Genomic DNA, 21,985 nt, shown 5'->3' with positions numbered 1-21,985 from the left:
CTACTTCCCTGTTTTCCCACTGTGGCACACAGCTCCCATACAATTAATTCAGCTGCATGCCCCTTTTGCCATTCTCCTGGGCAGAATCACTCAGTAACAGGCTTGCAATAGGTATGCAAGTCAGGCAGTATGCAAACAGAGATGAGAACACTGATGGCAGTGGGGTTCAGGAGCCCACAACTGCTTTTGCACTAGAAGCCTCCAGCACCTACATCTTTTGGCTACACTAAAGGTAGGAGACAGCATGGGACAGGTGAGAAGAGCTAATGACCACTGTGTGGTAGAGAGCAGACGTGGTCCCAGAAGAGTTACGGAAGTGTTCTCGTATCTGATAACCCACTGTTGGGTAACTCAGTACCAGAATTGCTCTCTCCAGCATTTTAACATTGGTCTGATGCAAAAAACCTGGGGATCAAAGCTGAAAGTGCTGATGAGAGAATTGCTTCAGGGCCATTAACTCCAAGCTGTCCAAATCCCTGCACTGACTTCAGTGCTAACCGTTTCTGACAAAGCCTGGCCTGGCAGGAGCATCCCTGAAGCCCTGGTTCTCCTGTGCTTTAAATCCTTGCTGTGTGAAGGATTCCCAGCTGAGCACAGAGCAAGTGCAGGGCACTGGCAGGGGCATATTCCCAAGCATTTGCTTGGCCAGCTGTTCACAGAGGTTGGCATTTCAGTATGGACATTAGAGAGCTCAGGCTCCTCACCGTCTCACACAGGAGCATGGGGTATGGCCACTTGTAAGCAACAGAGGGATTTAAGCAGCACAGTCTTCAGGAATTAGGACCAGAGCGGGGAACAGATTGCACTCCAGCTCTACACACAAAGAATAGGAAGGCCTCCTAACCAAAATGTGAACTACAGGAGAGCTAAAGGAACAGAGGTTGAAACAAAATGATTTTTAAATGGGCATAGATGGGCAGAAAGCTTCAGCTGAAAACACTGCTTCTATGTAGTAATTTTCAGAATCGTTAAACCAGGGTAAGATGTCCAATACACCCATTCTATTTAGAGAATGACATGCAATTCAGTCAGAAAATTAGTTACATCAGCATAGGCAATGCTTCCCCCACGTTTAAGTCACAGGCACAACTACTCCCCTGCACAGCAGAGCTGCAGGGAAGGGTAGGACATAAGGAAGACAGCACCCTGCTTGTGATAACTTCAGCAATAGGAATCCCATCAGTGCAATTCAGTTGACAGGCAATACTACTACATTATGCTGAGATACACTCACACTTCAATCCCTGGCAGTGCTCAAGGCCACATTGGACACAGGGGCTTGGAGCAAGGTGCTCCAGTGGAAGGTGTCCCTGCCCATGGCAGGGGTTGGGACTGGTTGAGCTTTAAGGTCCCTTCCAACCCAAATCAGGCTGGGATTCCATGTGTTTTTCACTGAAACCCAGGAGCTCCAAAGGCAGCACTGCCTTTCAATTCAGAACTATGGAAAAGTGCAAGAGAGAATGAGAATGGTGATGCCCTGAATTCTCTGCACTTGCAGATACAAAGCTTGTTGGCAGCAGCAGCAACCATTAATACCTTAATTCATTAATATCCCGATGGCTCACCATTGGGTATTTGGATCAAGTGGTCACACAACACCTAAACTCCAGCCCTCAATACAGAACCAGCTCAGCTAAACCCCCACAGGAACAATGATCAATCCACCTACAGCCCCTGTAGCACAGTGACAAAAGGCTTTCCCCATAGGACAGGAGCAGATCCAAGCAGCAAGATAAAACGACAAGGTTCAGATACTTCAAGAAAGGAAGGGAATTATCAGTTCCTAAAAGGGGGTAGCTATGAAGTTGCAGGGATTTGAGAGCAGCAGCACTGGTGCAGAGCAGAGCCTGGGGAAGCTCAACCCCACCACCTCCTCTCTGCTCTGTAGTTCAACTTCAAAGCCAAAAGCAATGCAAAATCTCACACATTTGCCAGGCACAGAAGCATTCCTCACAGGACCTCCAGTGTTTACACTGCAAGCTAATAACTGAACTCACACGCGATTAAAGGCTGGCATCTGGGAATTCCCTTGGGATCCGCATCACTTGAGGATTCGCCTCACATTTTGAACATCTAAAATCTTCCTTTCAGCTCATGTGAACACAAAGTGCTTTTCTACTTCATCCCCTCCTCCTCCTCTCCTTTCTTGGGGGTGGCAGGCAGGATTTGAAAGTGAAACGATACCATCAAATTCAGGACATTAGAAATAACTAAAACCCCAAGATTTAATAAAAAAGACCAAATCCATTTAAAAGGACCCTATTTGTTCCTGCCCCCCTTACCCATTCCCCAATCAGGAGGCAGTACTTTTAGTTAACAAAAGAGACTTAAATTGCTTCCCGCAACTTCAAAACAGCTCAGCTAGCTCAGATGCTACTTGGCTAAAAGCAAAAGAATGTCTTAGCAGTGAAAACAAGTCCTCCACATTTATTACTTAAGCAGTTGGGGAGGAAAACCAGAACCTTCAAGAGCGCACTCAAAGCACTGTGGTTCTTCCATCAGCGGAGGCTGCGTGTCGGTACAGGTCGAAATATCCTGCTTCGTGTTCTGGCACCTTTGCAGCTGAGCAAGCCTGAGCTCCAGCAACTACAACCCAGGCCAGTTTATTAAGCAGGGGCACATGTCAGTTATCATTATGGAGAACCACAGCATGAAGGTTGGTCCTATATGGTCCTAGAGAGCAAAAATCCCTCCATTTGGCTTTGAGGGAGTCCCTTGTCTCAGCACACAGAAGGGGAAGGTCTTTCAGCTCTCACCACTGTGCTGGGGTGAAGACTGGGCAACACATGAAACTAGTGTTTCCCAATGGAATCAAGCACCTACTCTGCCTCCTGGAATGACAGTATCTTGTCATGGGACCGTGCACGTGCTCCTACTGTGTCAGATGTTTCTCCTGGAAAAGCATATGCAGGAATTCTCTATGAATTGTCTTCCGGCACCGAGACCAAACCAGACAATGCTCAAATAATGATCAAAAGGAGTCTTCCCTAAAGACATCATCACATCCATCAGGTCAAAGATGCCTCCAATAATAGGACAAGGAAAATGATACCAGCACAGTGAAAGACCAGCTGGCACATTCCCATAAAGGCAAAGCAGCCCTCCTGCGGTTTGGATGAACAGTAGAAGATGAATCCTTTCAGATACAGTAATCCTGCAATCAGATACTCCCAAGAACCGCAAATAAATGCAAATCAAATCCAGGGCTTTAACAGATTATGGGGAATGCAAAGGAGAGCCACTAGAATGAACCAGCTTTCCAGCACTCAGAGCACAAAGCCATTTCACTGAGGATCCAGGTGAGCGAAGAGGGCACCATTCCAACCCCTGCTTCCTGAAACTACCTGGTATCTAGAGGGCTAATTCTTCCAGAAAGCAGGCAGGCTCATGTCTCCTCCAACTGCTACCACCCTGCAAGCTGGGATGAATCAAAGTCCTATCATCTTCCTCCAGGATGCCCTTATGCCAGACTGGGAGGGTTCAGCTCAGAACTTGGCTACAACAGCCAAGTTGAAGTTTCAGGAGGGCGAAAAAAAACAACTCCAAGAGCTACAAACAAACCAAAAAGAGCAGATGGAGAGGCTGCAAGGGCGGAGGAGAAACTGGAGTCCCTGTGAGCTTGCTTTGACAAGCACCAGGAAGGACGGAGACGGAGAGGAAGATAACAGAAGGGAAATAACGTGAACCTGACACATTCAGAGCCCCAGCTTTTACCACAAAAATCCCAAGCATCTGCAGGAAGCGGCTGCTCTGTTTTCTTCTGAACTTCCCCTCACCCACTGTTTTCCCTCCCCAGGTGACATTAAAGCAGAAAGCATTTCTTCTATGGGAAAAGACACCCTCCCTCCCTGTACCCAGCACTGTGACACGAACCGCTTCAGCAAGCAAACAGCAACAGTGGAAGGCAGCAAGCGCAAGCACGCCTGTGTTCCCGTTGGGACAGTGCTGGAGAGCACACACAGGCAACCTGGGTGGGTGCTTTTCCCTTCAGAGCACACCCAACACACAACTGGCTCTCTCCATGCACACAGAGCCACCTTCTGCAACAACAGACGCTTCCCAGACCCGTTCAGCCCCTGCGGTCCCTGCCGATGCTGCCAGCAAAGCCCAAGCGTGCCAGGAGCAGCGAGAGTCCCAGAAACAACCCTGCTTTGCACAAAGACTGGCACTGAAGGCAAGGGAACGTCTCCGTGTGCTCCTTGCAGCCCTCTGTCAGCTCTTCCCTCTGCCCTTATATGGGAACATCCCGTGGCCCCGCTGGGAATAGGATGGTGCTGGTGGACGTGGAAGGTGAGGCAATACCTGAGCTGTCAGCACGCAAGGATGGAATTCTTCTATTCTGAAAAGCAAGTGGATGCTAGGAGCCCAAACAGCACTTATGTGGGAGGAAGCAGAGATTTAAGTGTCAACTGCTGACAGTCTGCACCCACCTTTCTCAGGGGAGTCATGCTGGTCATTTTAATCTTATTAAATATTGTTAATCGTATTAGTAACCTAACTCTTTTCACATGTTGGGAGACATTTAAAGAGAGAATTCCATAGATAACCACGCTATACAAAACATTTTCTAGTCAAACCCCAACTCGGGGCAAGTCCCTGGCTTGCAGATTCCAGTTCTGCTACACACAAGTAGGGATGAGCATGGAAATAGTCTGCTCAGCACCAGATTACCAACAAGTCACCTTCCCTTGCCAGATTCTTCTGTCCATAACCTGCTTGCTTTCTTCTCCTGGGATTCTGCTAGACATTCCTAGTCTTTCCAAGTGACCTTATAAAAACCTATGCCTATGCAACAACCAAGGGGAAACACCAATTCCCACATTAGAATGCAAAACCACGTAACATAACAGCTCAGTGCACCAGCTCCCTCCTGAATCAGGGCAAATAACTCCACCACTGGCTTAGCTCCCCATGTCCTCCACCAGCAGCTTAGCTCCCAGTGTCACACAGACACATCATTAGTGTGGTGTTCATTGATTCCTGTTTTCATACACAAGGCATAACACGGGATTGCTGCAGCCTCCATTCAGAAAGGGAGCCCATGAGCGAGCAGACCACATTCAGTGCTTCACCATACACAGAATGAGGCACTTGTTTAGTAAAATCCTGACCCCGCTGTTTTACAACGCTCAGGATTGTAGCCCCTTCCTTTGTAACTACAGCAGCAGCCCATATATTCTCCCAGGACTACTCCTGTTCCAGGCTGCTGCCCTGAGATAAAGCAGCAGTCATAGGAAGTTTAGATTGGAGGAAAGCAAGCTCTCCAATTGCAGCCATGTAACAGAAAACACACCTGCTTAGGGGGGCCCAAACACTTGCTGCAAAGGAATGTGTTCAAGGTGGAAAATGAGATCTCCAGAACAACAGGACTTAACCACTTGGTTTCAGTGCAGGCAGTAAAATCACTGCTGAGGGGGAAAGGTGAACACATGGCTTTCCAGAAGTTAAAGGTATTGCCTTTACCAGAAAGCCACCTTCTGATCCTTTTTTATTGTTGCTTGGAAAAGCGTTGAACAGATTGAAGAAGGCAGCCAAGTCAACCACCCCCAAGTTAATAATTCCAATGCATTGGTAAGTTAGCAAAGCAGATTTAATTATTAAGCAACTTTGCTTTCTGCAGAAGGCAGCTCCTGCTACCTCTGAGGTTGAAGTTTCAGGAATATGATGATACTCACTCATAATGCTTTTTGTTTTAAATGTTGCCTGGCTTCAGTCATTATTTACTGCTGCACCATTCGCTAGCAGCCCTCTAAGCCCTGGTACAGGGCTACTCCCTGAACACACTCAAGTCTTTTAATCAGCAGAAGGATTGACTGGGGTTCTTCAGTCTGCAGAAGAGAAGGCTCAGGGGGGACTTTATTGCTTTCTATACCTTAACCTCTCCAACTAACACAGCCCATAAGCAACTTATGCCTCTTCTCCCCATTACCAAGCTGTCTGCGCCCTTAGCAAACAGCATCCCCACAAAGCCCTTGTCTGAACATCCCTGAAAACTCAAGGGGGGGGAGGAATTTTCTGTCTCTGTGTTTCACACCAGGGCTCGCCGACACTTCCAAAAGCTCTCCCAGGAAAAGCTGCTGTTTTCTAAGAGCACAGTTCCCCCGTTATTGCCTTTTACTGGAGGCACCAATGCACTACCAAGAGCGGGACGAGCCTCAGGCCGCGCTGGAGGGGCTGCCCCATCCTCGCCCCGCTACCATCCCGCTTTCACCTCTGCCTATGTGTGCGGTTACCCTCCCCACCGCAGCCCCCCATCATCACTGAGGTCCCTTCGAACCCCATCCCAGCCCCGCCGCTCCTAAGGGGCCGCGCCCATCCCCCTACACGGAGACAAAGCGCGGCACCTGCCGCCGGCCGATGACCCCCCCCGAGCCAGGTTCGGCGGTGCCTTCCATCACCCCCTTCCCTTTCCCCTTCCTCTTCCTCGTCCTCTTCCTCTTCCCCTTACTCTTCTTCTTCCCCTTCCTACCCCTCACCTCCACCGCTGCCTCCGGCTCCGCTCCCGATCCCCGCCGCGCCTCCGACCGCCGAGCGCTGCCCGCACCGAGCCGCGAAGCCACGCCCCCGTCCCGCCGAAGCCACGCCCCTTCAAGGCTCCGCGCCACCAATAGAAACCCGCCTTCCTTTCATTGGCCTCGCCTCCCAAATAGCCACGCCCCTTCGGGTTTGGCCTGGCTCAACCCACTCCCGCGCCCAGAGGTGAGATCCCATTGGCTGTCGCCGCGGAGGGGCGTGGCCTGCGGTCCCCTCAGCACGGTCGCCGCCTTCCCTCAGCCGCCGTCGCGGGAGCCGGTACCGGGCCCTGGCTTCGCTGTGCCGGGCTAAAGGGGCCTGATGGACAAGGGGCTTCCATGGCCTCGACACAACGAGCCCCCGCACTTAACGAGTCACCCCCAAGCTGTTGCCGTGCAAGGCCCGGCTGTGGCAGGTGTGATAGACACCGCCGCCAAACCCGCTGCTGCTCCAGAGGAGTTTGCAGCCTCTGTGTGGAAAACTGGGCTTAAAATTACATAGTCCTGGAGAAATGGTAGCGTTTCTCTCCGTATTCCACACCAACGTGACTTTGGTGTGCGGTCTGACAAGCTTCATGCTGAGAGGTGCGAGTGTCAATCGACGGCCATGCAGCAGGAGCAGTGAATCTGACACGAAAATCAGTTTCTATTTACTTAGGAATCATCCTGTACAAACACAGTAAGGTACTGCACAGCTCCCTTTTGCAGAGCATGTGGAAACCAGGACATCGGGGAGATTCAAGAATGTGACAGAGGAGTAGTAGTTATCTCTGTTTCCAGCGCACTGAAGAACATACCATTCCAGCTGAAAGTCGGTGTAGACAAAAGCATCCTCAGGCAGAAGAAGCGCCTGAAGTGATATGTGTAATGTAAACTGAGCGCTGGTGTGGTGATTTTTATTCCTTTGAAGCTGGAAGCTCCAGTCATGAGAAGGGCAGAAGCTGTGTAAGAGACAGAGGCATTTCTCCCCCCCAAGAACTGACTGCACAGAGCCCTCGCTCTGAATCAAGGGTAGGTTCTGTCAGTAAAAGCCCTGCAGAGGGACAGAATTAATGCCCCCATTTTTCTCGCTCACACTGTGACTTTTGTCCTCCCCAGATGTGCTGGTCTCTGTTGGGTTGTGGATCAGCAAACGTGCAGTTAGTCTAACAAGTGACTTGCTGTACATGCAGGGATCAACTGTGTGCACTGAACAGAGTTACGCAGCCCTATGGCCCACTGCCTACAAGAAAGCTGGAGACAGACTTTTTACAAGGGCATGTAGTGACAAGTCAAGGGGGAATGGCTTTAACCTGACAGAGGGGAGATTTAGATTACACACTAGGAAAACATTCTTCCAGGGTGCCCAGAGAAGCTGTGGCTGCCCCATCCCTGGCAGTGTTCAAGGCCAGGTTGGACACAGGGGCTTGGAGCAAGCTGCTCTGGTGGAAGGTGTCCCTGCCCATGGCAGGGGTTGGAGCTGGAGGAGCTCTAAGGTCCTTTCCAACCCAAACCATTGTGCGATTCCGTGTTTGGAAATCCCAGACAAAAGATGAAGTTATGCCTTCAGCACCCAGTGGCAAATTCGTTGTGGAAGAAGAGGATGCATGATGGATGTGCAGAAGCAATACAGGAGCTGCAGGGTAAAGCAAGCTCTGAGGAAGAGGAAGCAGGCACTGGCCTGGATTGCGCAGAGAACAATTTGCTGTGTGCCAGGCATGCCCATCACTTTTCCTCCTTGGCTAGATGAAGCTACAGCTCCCCATTCAAGACACAAAGCTGCTGTGAATGCTTGAACCAGGCTTTCCCTCCCACGTGCATTTCTGACATTTCAGAGGAACATAGTTGGTTCAAGTCCCATGTCCATAAGTACCACTAAACACCTATTCTCTTTGTCACAATCCATCAGCCTCTCACACTCCCACCCCCAGCCCCAAAAGTGACTACTTGATGAAGGAAAAGTGGAGATGGTGAACAGTCCCCAGGATCTGGCAGCACAGTCACAGCTCCCCAAAGGAACTCCTTGGAACAACGTTATGCTCCTTGGGGCCCACTGTACACAGAGCCCAAAAGGACTCTTATGTGGAGACCACCTCTTACTTGCTCCTCTCCACACACAAAAACCCCCATCCTATTACCGCACCCTACCCTCTGAACTGCTCTTCAGGTTCAAGTTCACTGAACACAGTATTATCATCTCACTGGGGAGAGACATTTTAACTGCACTTGGATTGCTTCTACCAAAATCCAGTTTTGGTGACTAAGAGCATTAAAAAATCCCCCAACTTTTCTTTGCTCCAACCCACTCCTGACTCAAAACACTAATCCCCTTCATGCCTTTCCTCCAGAACCAGTCCCAACCTGCAGCCCCTTCTGCCTGGCAAAAACCATCAGCAAGCTTCACTTAAAAAGCAGTAAAAAGCCCCATGAGAGCATGCTGGAAAAGAATGGATTTTCCTTCTGCCCCACAGCAGGGTGGGCACAGGGGGCTGGCTACAGAGTCTGCCTTGGCACCTGGGCAGGAAGAGCTTCTGGTCACATTACAGTGCCCCTCTTACTCTTCTTACTGCACTCACAGCCCTCTGGAGTGACAAGGATATTGTAAAACCACCACAGGCTACCACATTCAGGTGTATCACATTCAGGTATCACAGATCACTCTTCAGGGAGGAGTTCTGATAGAGCTGCACAAAAATCTTTCACAGTTCTTAAAAATAAACTAGAAAAACCCCAGTTCTGAAACATTACAGAGCTGAAACCAGCATCACACAAAGAACAAACGTATCGAACAAACTGAAACAGTTTTTGACTTCCATTTGTTATAAGCTTTTTAAAATACATTTAAATCCATAAAGGAACCTTCTCTATAAAAGCCTTTGTTCATGTCTGGTTCTAAGCAGGTTCACTAAGTTTCTTACGTAATTATTATGATAATCACAAGGTTAGCAGCTGCTTTTGATTTCCTTCTCAATCTTCCTCCCCTCCAAGCAGGGGATGAGAAGGGTGAAAAAAGTCATGAGGGATATCTGACTCCTGTCTACAGCTTCTAGGAATAAACTACATTGAGGGCAGCAATTCAGCGACAGAATGTTGGCTGCATCCACCCCACTTCAAACCTGACTCTGTTCCTTTCAAGTTTTCAGTTTGTCAGAGCATTTAGAAAGATTAAGGGCTTCGTCACCCTCATTGGGGCACTTACAGTTTCCCCAGCAGCAGTCTGCTGATGTTTAAGGATCTGCTTCTGAACAGACAACAAGGAAGTATTTGTTTGTAGAAAGTATTTTGTGAAAGAAGCTGTCATTTTCAAACAGGTAGTTACAATGAAATCAACTGGAGCACCTCCAGCTTCTGACCAGGCTTAGAGTGTTGGAGCATTCAGAACTCAAGCATTAATAAATACATACACACACATAACCTGATGGTGACACTACATTTAATCGCTTTTGTCCTGTATCCACAAGCAACATTTGCCTTTCCTTTCCTGAGTGGAAGGAATGGCAACTTTCCTCAGAATGCACCCACTGTTAGAAGCCTGCAGTGACCTCATTAGAAGTTGTTTCCATGGCCACTACCCTGTTTGCTTTTGAGGTACTAGTGGTTTCTCATAGAGCAGTAAGAACTCAAAATAGCTTAGCATGGGCCAAGCTCAGGCCACTGCCACCCGTTTTTCTGTAGTTCATGTCTATCAAAGGGCTTCCTGTTGTTCTTACTGGGTTCCCTCTTTAACTTATCTTCTGTGACTTGACTGCCAGTGGAATTAACCTGAGTCAGCACTGGCTTTCTCTGACCTATATGTGATTCACAGGTCAGTTCCCAGCCTCATTAGACCTGTACAAACTCTTGCAGCCTCCATCACCACTGGCTGATGAGTGTCTGGGACACAGGGCTGGGTGAGCCATGCTGCCAGTGAGGCCTCTGCTCACAGAAAGAGCAAGAATATAACTCTCAAAAGGTCTTCCCAAGCAGAACTTTCTTGTTGAGGAAAGCTTCATCTGACAGACCTCATTCCAAGTGAAACTCACCTCTTATAAACTTAGTTATCCATAGGTATGCCACAGAACACTTTTTCTTACCCTAAAATAGCCCAGAAGAGCAAAAGCAACAAACTATTCATTGAGCCATGGCTGAATCACCAGGAAACATGCACTGAGTTGTCACTGTGCGCTGTGCAAATCACTGCTGCTACTGCAAAGGCACCTGAACTGCCTGAGTGCTCAAACACATCTGTACAGCTGTGCCCTTTTGTTCTAACTTGTCTATCTGCAGCTTGTGTTACCATGCATAAAGCACTGAACAGATTGCATGTATAGACTGTGTTATAGCATCTTCCTGCATAGTGTCTTCAGCTGGCTCAGGTACCGCTCCTACTGCTGCAGCCACACCTTCTGGCTGAGGGCTAAGCATACAACAGCAGCAAGCTCTGCCTGAAAACGCTGCCACAATGGGGTGATGATTAATCCAGGATTGAGGGAATATACAAAGCTGCCCTCCTAATTATTATATAGGCACAGCTAATTACAAGGTTTTTATCCTAATTGAAATTACTCTGCTGTCACTTCACATCAGGATTTTGCAAGGAAGGGCAGAAAAAAAAGAACCCCGTAATGGCTTGTAACAATGAATTCTGCCAGCTGTACAACACAGCACACAGAACCTATTCCTGGATCTTCAAAACTCCCTGTGCAGGATGAGATCCAGTTACTTTCTGGATACACACCTTCCAGCTCCTTTCAAATTGCAGCTTGTGTATTTCAAACAACCATGTATCATGATAGCAAACTGATCTCTTTGCTACTGTTCTCATTGACTGACTTATTCTTCCTATAACTCTATGTAATGTTAAAGCTACCTACTATCTTTAAGGTAACTATCTTAAGAAGAAGGTACTATCTTTACCTTCTTTAAGATAAAAATCATATCTCTTTACACCAATAAACAACCCTTGCATTTGTACTTTCTTATTTATTGTGTACAAGTTCAGCCTCAGACCTCTATTCATTTTTTATGCCACCAAGTACAATTCAGTGAGGCTGACATTCAGCATTTAAAACCATGCTCATACATCAAACCCATGCTTTTCAGTGATGCTGAGTATCCAAAATTCAGCCAGTTCTATAAAAAGGGAGCCCAATTTCACATAGTTAAACTGCAGAGAAACAAAACAGAACAAACTTCTCAGTGCCTAGTGCTGGCAAATGACAGCTGGAAGGACTGCACTAGCCCTTCCCCTTTAATCACACACTTGCCTCTGATTTTCATCAAGCTCCTGCAAGAAGTATAACCTGTAAAAGAATCTGTGAAATTAGAAGATTAAATAGTATAGATTTGAAAACTGGTTCTGATCCATCTGCATACCTCTTGACGTGGCTGGGTGTATGGGAATTCTTACCCCAGTTCTCGAGCCATCAGATCAAACTACTTCCCTGGCAAACACACGTTATTCACTTTAAACTCTGAACAACCGATATATAAAGCAGCAGTGGTCCTTCCCCAAACCACCTTCTGCACGCTTCGTCTCCCTCACAGGTAGTGAATCAGCACAGATCTTTCCTAATATTGTTTATTTGGTCATATTATAACAGCACCTAATGACACCAAATGAAGTGTCATAAAGCAAATGTCACCATCCCAAAGATCTTTCAGTCTTAGCAGCTTATAATCAAAACCTCAAACTCTTTTATCATGGTTACTAGGCAGAAGAAAGAGCTGATACAGCCACAGCAGACTGGATGCTATGCACAATATAATCATTCTGAAATAGTCACCCAACGGCAGCACATCATGAGGCAGGCTTACTGCTCCTCTGCCTCCAAAGCTTTCACACAAGTGCTCACAGAGCAGGAGTTCTACATCTGATTTGCTTATCTGCTGGGAGAGAACTCTCTCTTATCACAGTGATACCAACAACTGTGTATCAGGCAAGACACAGATACTGATGTTTAGCTGTTTAGACAAGTGTTTTCCCTCAATCAGCCTTTCCTCATCCTTCCAGGAAAAAATGGGCAGCTTTCATTTTATTCCAAATATTAATTTGGAATAGTAGTTTGCATAATACTATTGCCATTAACATACTGGCTTACAAGCACCTCCTGCAGCAACTGCCAGACAGGACAAAACTGAAAGACTAAATACCAGAGAAAATTCCATTAAGATACTTTTAGGGATAAGAAAGTGATTGCGCCATAGATGATTACTAAACCCAGAAAATACCTGGGGAATGATGGGTTAAGGAGTCTGTAGAGAAAGGATAATTGGCTTGCACTGGCAGAATTAACATCATCCTACTTAATACATCCTTGTACCTGACCCCTTTTTCTTTCCCTGCCTGCAAGCCAGTTCTAGCAGCAACAAGTAGCTGAAGCTCCAGAAATGCTTTTGGGTATTTCATGATAACCCCTCCACGGAAAATGTTACTACATGTAACTGAAGTGTATTTTAAATGCATCACCTGGCCGTAGAACCACATTGTATCATGATAAAACTAATCCTCCTCATTTCCATAGCCCCTACTGTTTGTCACATTGTCACTGCATTCTATCTAGACCTTATTATATGCAAAAGAAACAAGGCCAATATTTCTACCCATTTGTTAAAATGACTCCTAATGGTTTGTGTGTGGACAAACTGCAAAACTCAGCAAATCAGAAGCAAAATCAGAAAGCATTACACAGGAAGCACTCATATCAATGACTGATTAAAAGAATCATTTGAGCAAAACATCACAAATACAGCTCCAGACTGAAAGCCACTGACTGGTCATGATATACCAGAATAGAAAGTGAGAGAGCAAAGCAGTGAATGAAATCAGCAGATGAAATTGTGGTATTTCCCTTGTTTGCAGTTAAAACCCACAACGCACGACAAGGGCTGTTAACATGGACCCTGCAGTGGGGGCTGCACTAAGTCTTGACAAGTTTTCCAGATACACCGGAGAAAGCGTAACGAGAAATGCTAACACTTTATTTGGCCTTGTACTCGGAGTACTTAAGAGTGCAGGTTTACTTTTATTAATGAAATAAATTAGAGATCAGTTCCCCTTGAGTATAATGTAGAGGACTGGCAGGGTAATAGCAAACACAGCACATGTCAGTGCAGTGCTGTAAATAGAATTCCTCTTGATCTGCGCTTCCAGTCTCCGCTCGGTATCACACAGCTCTAAAATCACATCTCTTGCAGCAGAAACCTGGCCCTTACCTTCTGCTGAAGACCTTGGCATGGCTCTTTCCGTTGTTCTAGCATGAACAGCAAGTTTAACACTCTGCAGCTCAGACATCATTTGTGCCACACTTTCCTGCAGACTACGAAACTGCTGTTCTAAACTCCCTAGACATGAACTGACTTGCTTAGTGTAGTTGAGCTGTTTGTTTAAAGGAATTAAAAGAGCATCTATATTTATAGAGTCTCCTTTGTCTTGTCTAGTTAACAAAGCACCTTCTTTCATTTCCTGTGAGGTCCTTGTTTGCAGCACACTTTTCAGGTCTGCTATGACATCGCTGAGATCCTTCTGCTGTAAGCTGTGGCTGGAGGCCTGTTCTCTAATGGCTTCTTGCAAATTCACTGGGCCCTTCTGTGCTTCAAGCACCAAGACTTTCAATTCTTGCAGCCTCACTCGATTAACATAGGTGGAACCAAGAACACCTATAATGGCTCCCAGTACAGAACCAATAATAGACCAGTTCTTGGTTTTTTCAGCTCTTGTTCGCTCTTTCTCGTGGCTTTCTCTTACAGCTGCAGAGAAGAGTGAGAATTTTTCTCTCTCGGATTCTTCTGCATTTAAATATGCAGCTCGGTACCTCTTCTCTTCCTGCAAGAAATACAGTGATCTGAAGGAGAAGGTATAATATGAAGCTATCAAATCTACACTAAAAACACCTCCACAACCAAACCCAAAGCTCCAGCACAGATAAAGGAATGGAAATTGTGAACATCCATTAGTTCTGTTTCAGGAATTTCCCTTTTAATGTGGGATTTTTTTAATTAATCCTACTTAAGTCAACAAGACCTCATTTTAAGTCAAAACTGAGAAATGGGAAAGGTCAGCAGAAGATACACAACACAAGAATCTGCCACATGCTAATGACAGAAAAGAGGTACAAGGGAGCAAGAGCTTTCTCTCCCCACATACACTCTTCCAGCTCTGCTTGCTTCTCCAAACACTTCCTTTACCACACTTCTCCCTCTCAGTTCTAAATCCCTTAAATGGGAGTTGAAAGCAGCACTGGGAAGGATGTTACAGGTAGGTTCATCTCATCAACATACATGCTTCTTATTCCTCCCCACTGTCTTTCTTACCCTGTTTGCAGACAAATGTCTTCCCCTTCTCCCTGCATCTCCCAGAATTATTGTTTTTCCAAATGTGCATTTCTTTCACAAGACCACCTTATGGACAGCAGTGACTTGAGTTCTACCCTTCTTCAGTCATACATCCAGTCTTCTTTATCTCACCTGCACAGACCTGATCCCTTATTTAGACAACTATAGCTCCCTAGTTCCTTCCTGGTGTTCTACCCACTATCCAGGAGCTCAGTTTGAGGTCAGACATTGGTACCCACACCTTGCCTGAGCTTTGTTATAGGTGTACCTGCTTCCAGCCTCTTCCCTGCTGCTCCTGTGGATTCATCTGGATTTCCTAGATTGACTTTACTGCCACCTTGTCTTTAGCTCTGATTGACGGACTGTTAACAAACATGTTCCTTTCACCAGCTCTGCTTGGCTCATCAGCTGAGGTGCTGCTGTAGGACTGCCCTACAGCTGCATCTCAGCTGCTCCCACCTCCATCTTCCTGCTTGCCCCCTCTCACAGAGCAGCCTTGTTCTTGCTGCTCTCTGACAAAAGCTTTCCTGAATTGCCTGGGTGTCACAGCCACACAGAAAGCAGCTGAGAGTCTTCATGGATTAACCACAGGAAAGGAGCTTCTCTCATCACATGGACGGTTAATTAATTGAATCCCAGCTTTTTGTTCACTACTCACATACAGGTCACCACAATTCATTTTCTAGGCTCACTATCTTCACCTTTCTACTCCAAATTTGCTATACCGTTTTCGCATTAATATATACAATTAGCACAGACCAAACCATCAATTTAAAACTAGTAGCATAATTAACTGAGATCACTGAGAACTGAACTGCATCTACAAAAACAACCACTAGTGATGGAAACAAAGCACAGATTTTCATCATATTTGCCAGTGCTAAAGTACCAACAAATTGCAAGTTACCTGCAGCAACCTGTGTTCCAGAGTGGCCAGTTCTAAGTACTGGGTGTCATCCCGTGAGACCCTGTCTAAGCGGTCCCGAATTTCCTTCAGTTTAATCTGTTGGGCTTCTACATTTTCACGGGCCTCTCGTACTATCCCTCGAGCTATCATAAACACATTTTCAGCCTGAGAAGAAAAGAGTATTTCTTTTAGAGACTTATTACCAGACACATCTAAATCAACATATCAGTTCGGGGGGGGACTAAAAAACCAACCCCCAACAAAACAAACCATGCTCTATTTCAACCTAAGGCATAAACTGCATTTACAAACATGCACAGAGGAGAACACATTCTTAGTATATGCATACAGTCAGAACAAAAAATAGACATGATTCTCCTTGGAGGATCCTTTTTGCCTCACAGCCAGTGTTTATACTTCATATTGCTTACACATCAGTTGCAAGTGTCCACATTGTCTCCACATTTACCTCTGTCACTTTTCCCTGAGCCTCTCGAACCTCATTGATTCCAACAAACTCTTCGTATCTGTCCCACCAGCTCTTGCAGGTTGCAGACATCTTCTGAAGGGAGCTTTTTCCCATCACAGCCCCAGCCTCTGTCAGTCGATTCAGAAGAGCTGAGGCCACTTCTAGTGCAGACTTGGCCTCAGGCCTCTTGGGTGCTGATGAGCAGTAAGTCCGCACTATGTGGACATTCATTTTTGGACTCCACTTTATCAACGAGTGGTGGTACTGCAGACCACAGGACACTGAGGACACCCCGGACTTATATTTCATTGGCCCCATGTCTTGAATTGAATCATGGAGTAAAAGTGCTACAAGGATGAAGAAGAAAAAAGAATGGCTATTGAAGTATGGCTGGTTCATGCCTCTTCAAACTACACATGCACCAAACCCACTATAATCCAAGAATGGCCAAACCAGTCCTAGCTTTACACCTTTACTTACCTAGAGAACTCTTCACAGTTTTCAACAAAGGGCAGTTCTGCCACAGTTTCCTGCTTTTCTGCTGTTAGTAAAGTACTCCCACCATGCTTCTTCATTACTAATTCACTCACTGAGTGAACAGTGATTGTGTACAGATCCAGTACCAGCTGGAAGAGCTTCAGAGTAATTTAATGCTTCAGCACAGAAGCATTTGCTGTATGAAATCCTGCCTTGTGCTTTCACACCTGAGTTCGGTGTGTCCTGTCACAGGTACTGACAATCCTGCAAAAGAACAGAAGAGGAAAAAAGGCAGAGAAGGGGAAAAAAAATCTTCATAAGAAAACAAGTGGGGCTTGACCATTTTCTTTATCTTATATCCCATAGATACACAAGGTGCTGAGGAATGCAAAGACAAGAACATCGAGGACAGAGAGAAACAGGGAAGTGCTGAACTAAACACAGTGAGTGTTCTCATGAGACAGCCTACAAAACAGAAGGAAGAGCCACAGATCAGGCAAACAGCACACAGCTGGGGCTGCATTTTAAAATGAGCTTACACAAATTTGTGCTTACACTGCAAAACCAGACTGCCAGTTATGGTTTATTCCCTATCAGCTTGTAAATAAGATACTGACTTTCTACTGAGTGCACTCCTCTAAGAACTAGAAACAGAAAAGCTTTCAAAGCAGGTTTTATATGAAGCCTGTGTATAAACTTCATGATTATATTAGGTTTTGACTAACATCATAGAAAACCATGAGTTATTGAGAAAGCTTGACAGCTGCTGCAGAGGCATTTTCGTTATTTTAAACAGTTTTCCATGTTAATTTTAGGTGGCTAATGACATGATATATGTGCCAATACAAGCACCTCCATAGGAAAGGATTCTTCCTACTGGAGAACAGTTTTAATCAGCTGTTAGCTGGCTACTGATTCTGAACACCACCGCTTCATTCCTTTTCAGTGTTTGTAACAGATAATAATATCACCAAGTAGCATTATGAAAATCTTCCCAGTTGTTTTATATACATAATAATATGGCAGCTCAAAACCACAAGAACATGGAAATGAATTAATTTCTCTCTCCTCCAGCATCACTCATGCAACTTACCCTTATAACTTACTTTACGTTGCAGGCCACGTCCTAAAGCCCCAACTCAGCTTTGCCCTTTCTAGACTGAAGACTTCCCTCTTTTAACTGTACTACTACACGAGATGTTTTACCAAATATTCAGATTCTTAAAGCCAGTAGAGCAAAAAGAAAGCCGAGAGGTTTAGAAGAATGGTTATGTAGCCAGTTTCTAACAGACTGAAAGAAGCAGTCTCAACCTGAGCTAATAAGGACCTAAGAGCCATGAATGCTCAGACACAACATCCCTTGTCCCTCGCTTGCTTCCCTTGTAAGGAAGTCAGTTTCTTCTGCCTATTATTGACGAATAGCCTTTCTAAAGGCTTACACCCCAGTTACTACACACCGCTGGCGAGTAAGACTAGTTGATCCTGCCTTACTTTGCAGCAATCTCTTTTGGCACAGCAAAACACAGAGCCAGAATTTCCGATGCGCACACTCACAACCACTCCTCATGCTCCGGAGGGGTGAAAAGCTTGGGTTTTCCACATGACCAACCCGTTTCCCTGCCGGAGGGACCCTTCCATCTCACAACAGAGCGACCTCGGCACCCCATAGGCAGCACGGGGAAAGCTTCACCGCCTCTCATCTCCACGCACAGGCCCCGGCAGCGACACCAGTCCCCCCTCCGCCGCGGGGGCCTCCAGCGCCTGCCCCCGCCTAGGCCGCACCCTCCAGCGCTAGAGGCGACCCGGAGCTCAGTGAGCAGCGGCGGCCGGGCTGGGCCGGGCCTGGCCCCCGGGCAGCCGCCCCCGAAGAGTCCGAAGCGCTGCCAGCCCCGCCGCACTCCCCAGCCCCGGCAGCACCTCCTACCTGCCCGGGGCCCGGCCCGTCCCGGCGGCTGAGGCGGAAGCGGCAGCGGAAGCGCTACGGTGGCCGCGCGGGGCCAGGCGGAAGCGCTCGGGCAGGGGGCGGTGCGGCGGAGCGGAGCGGAGCGGGCACCATGTCGGGCCGAGAAGGTAAGGCTGGGCCCGGGGCTCCCGGCACCGCCTGCCCTTCACTCCCTCCTCTTTCCTCACTGTCTGATCTCTCTGTGCAGGCGGCAAGAAGAAGCCGCTGAAGCAGCCGAAGAAGCAGTCGAAGGACTTAGATGAGGTAAGGCGGTGGGTGAGCCCCGGGGGGTGGCCGCGGTACCGGGCCTGTGGCACCGGCCGGACTCCCGCGTGTGTTGAGGCTGTTTAGACTTTCACGTTGCCTCTCGGCTCAGCCTTCCGTGGCAATACACATCCTATGAAGCGTCCTTCTGACGGTAAAACTCACGCAAGGAGACCGGGGAGTGATGTGCTGCCTTCCGCGGCCGCCGGGTTCCGTTGTTTCCTGCTGATACCCTGTCTGTGTTCACGGTGGACGCAGCAGTGTTGGCTAACGGAGGAGCCCGGTGCCAGGGTGAAGGCTGGAGTGTCCCTGGGCTACGGTCTGGGGTCTCACAGCTTGGGGTGATCACAAGAGCCTGAGCGAGCATAGAAAACCTGGGGATTCTAAAGTGGTTTAAATAAATAAGGTACTAGTGAACCTCATGTTAGAGATACTTAAACATAAGGGATGAGATTACACGTATAAGCTGTTATTTCTGAGGGTTATGGAGGATGGATGAGCCACTAGTGACTGGAAAAAAACAAATATGGCATTACTTTGAAAAGGGAAGAAAGAAATTATAGCTTTCTAGGTTAGCTTTGTTGTTAGAGAAATGATAGAACCAGCTCTGTGCTTGCAGGATCCAAGTTCTAAGAATGTAAAAATTAATAGCCAGGATGGATTTTAGTAAAACTGCAGCAAATGAAGGAAATTCTGTTGTGTATCAGGGCAGTTCTCTGTGTGTGAGGAGCACACAGAGCAGACAGGAGGTTCCTGGTGCTAATTCATGTAACGAGCTCAAACATGAGGTAGGATCGGGGCATTGGAAGATGATGGAAGGTGAGCATGCGGCTTGCTGGGGTGCCACACTCTTAAGTGTAGTTACTGATGAGCCTGTGTCAGACTGCAGGGATGCATTGAGTGGGGTTTTGCAGGATTCTGTGATCAGTTGGAATCTAGGTAATGCTTTGGTTAGTGCCTTGAGTGAGGGTGCTGAGGCGCTGGCACAGGGTGCCCAGAGAAGCTGTGGCTGCCCCATCCCTGGCAGTGTTCAAGGCCAGGTTGGACACAGGGGCTTGGAGCAAGCTGCTCTAGTGGAAGGGGTCCCTGCCCATGGCAGGGGTTGGAGCTGGATGAGCTTTAAGGTCCCTTCAACACAAACCAGGCTGGGATTCTATGATTGGCTCTATGAAAAGAAACCAGTGGAAAATGTGGAGAGAGAAACAGAATATTCTGCTCTATGTGACGGAGGAAGTAGCAGGGTTAGATCGCAGCAAAGGAAGCTTTAACTTAAAATGAGGAAGGCTTTTCAGCTATATAAAGGTAGTGGAGCCATGGGCTGGATTGGTGAGGATTCTGTAAAAATCTCTTGTCAAGGTTCTCAGATTTAGTTACCTCAAAATGCTGAGCACCAAGAGAAAGGACCATGGTACTTTGCAGCCATGGTGTCTGTGAGGAATATGTATCTAAGGGACAGAGTATGGCTGAGCTCTTGTGAATTCCAGAGGCTGTTCCAGCAGGGATGCTCAGCAGCTGCTCTGCCTACAATTTGCCAGTGGTCTCATTAGATTTCTTGGAAGTGATACAAATGTGTTAAACTCAGGAAAAACAGTGACAAGTGCATGAAAGGATCTTTATAAATGCTTTTTTTTTGGGTAAAAGCAACCTGTTTTGCTTGCATTCCATATAATCCAAGTTTTATTGTTAGCCAGCACTGTGCACCAGGCTCCCAGTACCACTGATGGCATATTCATGAATGCTTTTAGCTCAAACTTCTATTTTTCAGGGGGCAGAGTGAGATAATGCCACAGGAAGTGAAGCAGGTTTAATTTCTGAAAGATCAAAGTTTAATACAGCAAAAAGATGCCATGGTTCTGCAAGGTTTTGCTTACTTAGTATTGAGCCATCTTGTATGGGTTCAGTGAGGTTTTTGTAGCCCTTAGAACATTATGTTTGTTTCTCATTGCTTGTGAGCTGGTTTTGAATCTTTTTCTGGGGGAAGAGATGGTACCAAACACCATTGTTCTTTTCTTTAGACAGATCTGGCATTTAAACAAAAGCAGAAGGAGGAACAAAAGAAACTTGAGGAGATGAAAGCAAAGGCTGCTGGAAAAGGACCTCTCGGTAAGTGAGGTGCCATGCGGCAGGGAAAGCAGAGAGCTTGCTGGCTTCAAATGTAATGGTTTTGCCTGACAAACATAACAAGGCCCGTACCTCTGGGTTATTTAACACCCACCAGCAGGCTGATGGCAGGTGCAGATGATGAGTAACAAATGGATGCTAATTTATTTTATTTTATTCCTTTTGCTATGCAATTTTATCCCCCAAAGGCTGGTGCAGGGCCTGGTTTAACAGGTATAACTGTGTCTGGCGTGCTAACCTACTCCGGTGGGATGGTGCAGAGACATTTCTATCCTTCTTTCAGCATACTATCCTTTTCTGTTCAGATACATAACATGTAGGCTTTGCCTACAGAGCAGTTGATTCCTGGCAGAAAACCCCACATGACTGGAAATTAGCATGGCAAGAAAGCTTGCAGGGTGCATCCTGATGGTGCCTTGAGAGTAGTCATTCTCTCAGGTAGTGATAGGAGGAAGAAGTGTTAGTGTGAATCTGCATTTGTTTTGAACTCCTCCAGCATTTGCAGTGATGGGATTAGGGCTGTTTAGGGTGCTCCTTGCCTATTCCCTCTAGGAGGTTTTAACCAGTGGTCCATTAATGTACCTAATCACTTTTCCATTCTGTGAAGACCATTAAACTTTACACCTTCCTATTCCTTAGCAAGCTTTCAGTCTTGAAAGCCCTTCCAGCAATCCCGTAGCAACTCCGTTTCACTAACAACCTTTGTGATGGAATCTCATCAGGCGCTGTTTGAAAATAAGAAGTCCCTTGGATTCACTTTATCCATACACTCAGAGATAACCTCAGAGTGCTAGCGGGTCAGTGAGGAAGGATTTACTCTTTCCAGGAGTCCTGTTACCTTTCATAGGGCTGTGTTTATCCATTTGCTGTGCTACAGACTCTGTTTCAGAGATCAAGGTCAGACTCGCTGGTCTGTAGTTCCCCAGATCTTTAGGAACAATTTGTGTATGTGGGAGCTGTGCTGGCAGTCTGAGCCCTCTGACATAGTGGCCTTAATGATA

The 21,985-nt window shown here is 46.8% G+C and overlaps 1 protein-coding gene across 1 annotated transcript; it reads right to left on the bottom strand.

The window, feature by feature from the left end:
• Nucleotides 1–13,174: 13,174 nt before the first annotated feature.
• Nucleotides 13,175–18,682, bottom strand: CCDC51 (coiled-coil domain containing 51). The gene is made up of 5 exons (XM_061357169.1): nucleotides 18,582–18,682; nucleotides 16,661–16,921; nucleotides 16,181–16,527; nucleotides 15,712–15,876; nucleotides 13,175–14,295 (listed from the first exon to the last, which is right to left on the bottom strand). The coding sequence occupies exons 3-5, from the start codon at nucleotides 16,496–16,498 to the stop codon at nucleotides 13,519–13,521; spliced, it is 1,260 nt and encodes a 419-aa protein (XP_061213153.1). The 5' UTR covers nucleotides 16,499–16,527; nucleotides 16,661–16,921; nucleotides 18,582–18,682; the 3' UTR covers nucleotides 13,175–13,518.
• Nucleotides 18,683–21,985: the final 3,303 nt, after the last annotated feature.

Source organism: Neopsephotus bourkii, unplaced genomic scaffold, assembly GCF_033783945.1.
Source record: "Neopsephotus bourkii isolate Nb327-2 ecotype Australia unplaced genomic scaffold, CSIRO-AGI_Nbou_v1 NB_887, whole genome shotgun sequence".
Lineage (NCBI taxonomy): Eukaryota > Metazoa > Chordata > Aves > Psittaciformes > Psittacidae > Neopsephotus > Neopsephotus bourkii.
The sequence above is the reverse complement of the archived record's forward strand: the minus strand, read 5'-3'. Positions and strand labels throughout refer to the sequence as shown.

What these genes read in the sequence shown, in the direction of transcription:
- CCDC51 (XM_061357169.1), bottom strand. Translation starts at nt 16,498, where the DNA reads ATGGGGCCAATGAAATATAAGTCCGGGGTGTCCTCAGTGTCCTGTGGT. An exon ending in CTCAGGGAAAAGTGACAGAG is followed by an intron (nt 15,877 to 16,180) that starts GTAAATGTGGAG and finishes TTTTCTTCTCAG; the next exon opens with GCTGAAAATGTGTTTATGAT. An exon ending in TGGAACACAGGTTGCTGCAG is followed by an intron (nt 14,296 to 15,711) that starts GTAACTTGCAAT and finishes TATTTCTTGCAG; the next exon opens with GAAGAGAAGAGGTACCGAGC.